The sequence below is a fragment of the Notolepis coatsorum genome, assembly GCF_963971535.1.
Source record: "Notolepis coatsorum genome assembly, chromosome: 7".
In the NCBI taxonomy this organism is placed as follows: domain Eukaryota; kingdom Metazoa; phylum Chordata; class Actinopteri; order Aulopiformes; family Paralepididae; genus Notolepis; species Notolepis coatsorum.
In genome coordinates, this window is record NC_140171.1 from 7,215,044 (window position 1) to 7,221,265 (window position 6,222).

Consider the following 6,222-nt stretch of genomic DNA (forward strand, 5'->3'; position numbering starts at 1 on the left):
CTATACGGTGGTCCAAAGCCCCTGGGCATTTGCCTGGTATGCATGGTCAGTAACCCAGGCATGGAGAACACACACAGCCCCACACACACACACACACACACACACACACACACACACACACCTGCCATGTTTACACCTTTCTATGCCTTTAAATCTAAATGCAGACTGGGGGGCGATCTTGCTTTGTAAGGTATAGCTGCGGCCCGTGGCACTGCGTTAACAGAATATAAAGCAGAATTACTATATAGACACCTGCGTATAATAATGATGTCACTGAAGAAGCGGGGACGGCGCGTCTCGCAGGTCTATCGGGAAACGGGGCAGAGAGCTGTCACATAATCCACGGTACCACACACATGACACCGCAGCGCACCGCTGGTGTTTCCTCTCCTCCTCCTCACTCTCCTCCCCTCTCTCCTCCCTCCCTCCCTCATCTTTACATCGCCTCCCCGTGTGGTGGTGCCTGCGGGTCCTCCCTCCTCCGCCTCCTCCTCCTCCTCCGTCCTCCAGACCGGCAAGGCCATGGTGGATGATGCTGCTGCTGCTGCCGCGAGCCGCGCCATGAAGAAGACGTTCGCGGTGCCGGACATCAAACCGCTGGACCAGTACGATTTCAACCGGGCCAAGATCGTCGCCAGCGTCCGGTGGCTCCTGGCGAAGTCTTATGGATCTTTAGGTAGGTTTATTATTATTATAACGAGCTATTTATCCGTCCGTCTGTCTGCGAAGACCCATCTCGCCGGTGTCCATCACATAACGGGACTCTGTGAAGGCCGATGATGCTCTGCTTGGGCGGGGCAGTTAATTATTATTATCTGTCAAGCTAGAGAGATGGGGAATTGAGTTAAAATAGCATTTGTCGTTATTTTAGTGGTGAGGAAGGGAGCCTCTTGCATTCATCTCTGCAAAGCATCTCATCTCTGACTACTGCCCTGAGGATGATGCCCTATATTATAGCCATATATGCGAGAGATATCATATCATAGCATCCATCCTCCTGGCGTATTCAATCGTATAATCGTAATAATACATTTACAACAACCTTAAAATGAGCATGCGGTCACACAATGAGAGTATTTTCTCATCACGTTGCAAACAGAAATGCAACATATGTCACCATCTCTAACAAAGCCTTTTGTCAGTGGTCAGGCTACATGCATGCAGGTGGTATTTAGAAAAAGATGAAGCTTCTTGAAGCATCTCTAAAGTATGTGCGCACAGGCTACTTTATGTACATATTCGTGTATAGGTTATATTATAGAAGACGTGCGTCTGTAAACCGCCCGATGATATAGACCGCATCATCATATTTGTGTCAGTGTTACACACGCACGCTCCTATTATTCGCAAGCGCGCGCTATAATAACGCACGCTCCGTTATAACATAGAGTGCGCGTGCGTGCGTGCGTGTGTATGTGAAGGTGACACAGTATATAGAGCTACGACGAGACAATAGGTTAGCTCAGCAAGTATAACTGCAGTTACTGCAGTTTTCTTTGAGTCAAATATAGGCCTCTATATACCAGCCAGCCCAGGCTAGGCTAGTAATAATATCGATTAGGGTTATTATTAATACCCAACGAAATGATTACAAACACGTAGGGCCTATTATTCATCACATGGGCCATTTATGATGAATTGAAAATGGGGGACCCTGATGTAAACAAGACGAAAGTCTTTCTCTGGTCTGCATCCCCTTAACAATTGTGTGTATTGAGCCGTACTGTATTGTACCCATTCTGCCATCTGTTAATACAAATTTCAATCAGCCAGGTTACAGTTTTCATTAGTGATATGTTTTGATAGAGAGCCATCATGGTTACATTAACCCCCTTGTCTCGTGAAGCGCTACCCGTCAATAATATGCTGACGTGGGGGAAGACGGACATGTCGCCGGGGGCTCCTATTGGTTGCCGGAGAGAGCCCGCCCACCGCGTATAGGCTATACCTCATGCAATATTAATAATATATAGCTTTCAGACATCGTGGAGGCTCTGAAGACGATAACAATAATGTCACTCGTCGTGGGTTGGGGATGACGTTTGATGACACAAAAAAAAGGTGTACCTTGCTCTTTAACATTCCTTATTTACCGCACACATACACATTTATGTGAAATGTGGGGACATAACATGCACTGCGTTCATTCCGTATAGCTAACTAACCCTTGAACCCTAAACGTGACCTCGCCGTAACCTCATCCGCTGACACTGAAGGATATCTCCTCCTCAGAGAGAAATCATGATGACGTGAAAAATGTCCCCTAACATTGGCCCCAAATCAGGACATCCTGATTTCATGCGTCCTGATTTTTCACACACGCGCACAGACACACACACACACACACACACACACACACACACGCGCCCTGTTCTCCATCACTCACTGTCTGTCTGTTGTCGTTGAGGCATAATTGACTCTGAGTCGCTCCTAAACCTTTATAGAGAATCAATAAAGACTATACAATGTCCGTCTCTATTGTGATCTTATTGTGATCTTCACACTTCTGCCTATAGGCAAGTGCTATGTGTGTGTGTGTGTGTGTGTATACAGTATGTGTGTAATGTTTTATTTTTTATTTCTTTCCTACTAAAGTCACCGTTTACAGCTTTGTATTGTATTCAGCACGTTGGCAGCTTGACTGTGTGCGTGTGGTAATGAACATGTGTTCAGCGGATCAATCAATCAATCAATCAATCAAATTTATTTATATAGCACGTTTAAACATGACGCTTGTCAACCAAAGTGCTTCACATAGCTAAGCTAAGTACAAAGAAAAGTATAAAATAAACTGAAAAATAAAATAAAATCAACGGATAGACAAAGGAAAAAACGGAACAACACGTCAACAAGTACGGCAAGAGTCAATTGCGTTGTTGTTGTGTGCGACAGCGTTGTGTGCACGGATCGCCGGGCTCCGTCACATTTCAGATCCCCGTGTGCTGCATGCTTCCCGACACGGGGGTTAAAGGTTTCTGGGTTGTGCACATCAAATCCTCACAAGCACCGTCACACATGTCACCCTGCATGCAGCATCAACGCTCCCTGCTGCCGTTTGCTGCCGTGCTGTTTTTAGAGCCGATCTTGGGTGGAAATGAGCAAAGTAAGCGCAGTGCTTAAAGGGGAATGCCGCCCGTTTTAATAATTCATAATGTATATGTTCTTTCCGCGCCCCAGTTCAGTTCAGTCCATGTTTGCTTCGTGAACCTAAAGCTAGAGAGAACCCTCCAATCGGTGATGTCACCTCACCGGGAGGTAAACAATCGGTGATGTCACCGGGATGTAAACAATCGGTGATGTCACCGGCATGTAAACAATCGGTGATGTCACCGGGAGGTAAACAATCTGTGATGTCACCGGGAGGTAAAATCTGGGGCTGCTCCATAGACGGTGGATGGGGCTCTGATTCTATGGACTGCATTTATCTACCAGCTTTGATCCAAAAGCGCTTTTACAACGTATTCCTCACATTTGACCCGTTTCACTCACACATTCACCCACTGACGGCGGAGGCGACCATGCAGAGGTGCCAACCTGCTCATCGGGAGAAGTTAGGGGTTAAGTGCTTCGACGCGCTGCCAGGGAGGAGCGGGAATCGAACCAGGGAGCTTTTCCAATCACCAGACGACCGACCGCTCTACCTCCTGAGCCACTGTCGCCTCCGATATCTTCTATGAGGCCATACATGTTTTTTTGCGGGCTCTGAGCTCATCAGAGGACGGGTGCAGAGTGTGTCAGTATCTTGTTGTGACCATCGGGGTGATACTCACACTCGCATTTTATGGCCTCATAAAGTCTGGGCCCCATTCATTGTCCATGGAGCAGCGCCAGATTTATGTTACATCATCATCGATTGGAGGGATTTCTCCCCTGATTTCTAGCTTTAGGAGAGAGTGATGCACGTTTGCCAATACTGACGGAACTGGCCCGGGGCACAAGAAGAACATTCATTTTAAAGGGCAATGCCACCCATTTTAAGAATTCACATGTTCGCGGCTGATTGGCGCAGTGGGCAAGGCGCTCGCCTCTAACGCAGGAGGCGCTGGGTTCGAGCCCAGCTCTCGTCGTTGCTACCGGCTGGCCGGTCGTTCATACTAACACAATTGGCAAGTGTTAGGGGTGGGAAAGCCGCTGGGTGGGGATTTGACGTTGTGGACAGCGACTCCTACAGGTCGGTTTGGTGACGGCGGTGCGACGGGAGTAGGAAGTGACGGGGGCAGCGTGAGCCTCCCACGCGTTACTCCTCGCCGCTGAGAGTTCGAGCTGCTGCGGTGAAAAGATGCGACGGGCTGCCTCCTCGTGTATCGGAGGGGACACGTGATGCAAGGCTTCTGTCCTCACTGCAGCCGACCTGTGGGAGGCATAGTCTAGCAACGTTCAAGACAGGGGAGGGAAGAATTGGATACTACGAAATTGGGATGGGAGAAAAATGGGTGTTCCTCCTCCTGTCCTCCGGCCAGTTATTTTTCTAATGGGTGCTATTCCCCTTAAGTACTATTTTGAGAAACCGTATACATTTTAGGGAACTCTATACTTTCACTTCACTACATTTAGAAGCGATTATCCTACTTTTTCCACTATTTATTTAACACCGATTGCTACTTGTTGCCAGCGAGACAAATGGTTTTGTGCACCGTGTGCCATCAATTCATCGAAATGATGCATTTTCTGACTTTGAGCCAGCCATCTTTAAAGAGGAAGCAATGCGAGCAAGCAGTGATGGAACACTGACAGCTTCAACATCATCCATAGAGGTTAATGCACTTAAGTTGGAACACTTGCTATAGCACTTAAAAACGAGGGCATTAGTTTGAGTATACTGTCACTTTTAATACTTGAGAACATTATACTCGTTGGCAAGCTGGGACGAGTAATATACACAGTGGGGCTGGTGGAAAGCACTGTGACGATGTAAGAGGAGACGTTGTTTATGGTAAATGGCGCATTTATATAACCGCTTTTATCCAAAGCGCTTTACAATTTGTTCCTCACATTTTACCCATTCGCTCACACATTCAAACACAGACGGCAGAGGCGAGCGACCATATGCAAGGTGCCAACCTGCTCATCGGGAGCAATAGACCTATCTCAAACCCTGCCCCTTTTCGTGATCCTCCAATCACAACTGTCGCTTACCTCGGACAAAGTTTGTCCGAGGTAAGCGACAGTTGTGATTGGAGGATCAAGAAAAGAGGGCAGGGTTTGAGATAGGTCTATTGTGTCTTGTTCAAGGACACTTCGACACGCTGCCCGGGAGGAGCAGGAATTGAACCGGGAACCACCGGATTACCAGACGACTGCTCTCTACCTGCTGAGCCACTGTGTTATTGTATCAGTTTGGGTCCGCTTGATATTGTTGTCGGCCCCAACAGAGCAACCCACGTGTGAAAAACACTGATTACTCGTATTTAAGTTGAGTTTTAAATAGGTAGAGGAGGTAGAGTGGTAGAGCGCTCGTCTGGTAATCGGAAGGTTCCCGGTTAGATTCCCGTTCCTCCCAGGCAGCGTGTCAAAGTGCAAAACACTTAACCACTAATTGCTCTCGATGAGCAGGTTGCATGGTTGCCTCCGCCGTCGGTGTGTGAATGTGTGAGTGAATTCATTCAATCTTTATTTATACTCAATAATACACTGAGTAATTAAACTAATTTACAGTGCCGTCGAGATGGCACAGTGCGTTCATAAATATAAAGACATCAGACTATCAGAATAATTAAGAACACATTTTAAAATACATTAAAAAAAAATCTTTAAAAAAAAATTAAATGGCGGGCGGCTAGGTGGTGCAGTGGGCCAGTATTAGGGGGAGGGAAAACTGATGGGTGGGGATCGGACGTTGTGGACAGCGACTCCTACAGGTCGGTTGGTGCGCCTGCGCAGTAGAATCAGGAAGCGACGGGGGCGGCGTCCCTCCAAAGCCCAGACCCCTGACGCTGAAAGATCGAGCTGCGCAGGTGAAAAGATGCGACTGCTGTTACCTCGAGTATCGGAGGGGACTCGTGCTATGTATGACTTAGTCCACATTGCAGCCGGCTTGTGGGAGGCAAGAAACAGCGTTCAAAGACAGGGGAGGGTTGAATTGGACGATACGAAATTGGGATGGGAGAAAAATAGAAAATGGGAGAAAAAGTGGATAAAAAAAAATTATAATAATTAAATAGCTAAAAATTAAAACAGAGGTAATAATTTAAAAACAATTACATATTGTGGTGACCTGATTGG

At 47.1% G+C, this 6,222-nt stretch overlaps 1 protein-coding gene across 1 annotated transcript in view; it reads left to right on the forward strand.

Annotated features, from left to right (window-relative positions):
* Window positions 1–561: 561 nt before the first annotated feature.
* The window catches only part of LOC311232605 (calmodulin-regulated spectrin-associated protein 3-like), a gene marked incomplete at both ends in the record, with an annotated part of 58,552 nt that continues 52,891 nt past the window's right edge, over window positions 562–6,222 (forward strand). The window contains one exon of the mRNA XM_084319465.1: window positions 562–676. Coding sequence (XP_084175591.1) covers window positions 562–676 — 115 coding nt within the window. The remainder of the gene's footprint in view (window positions 677–6,222) is intronic.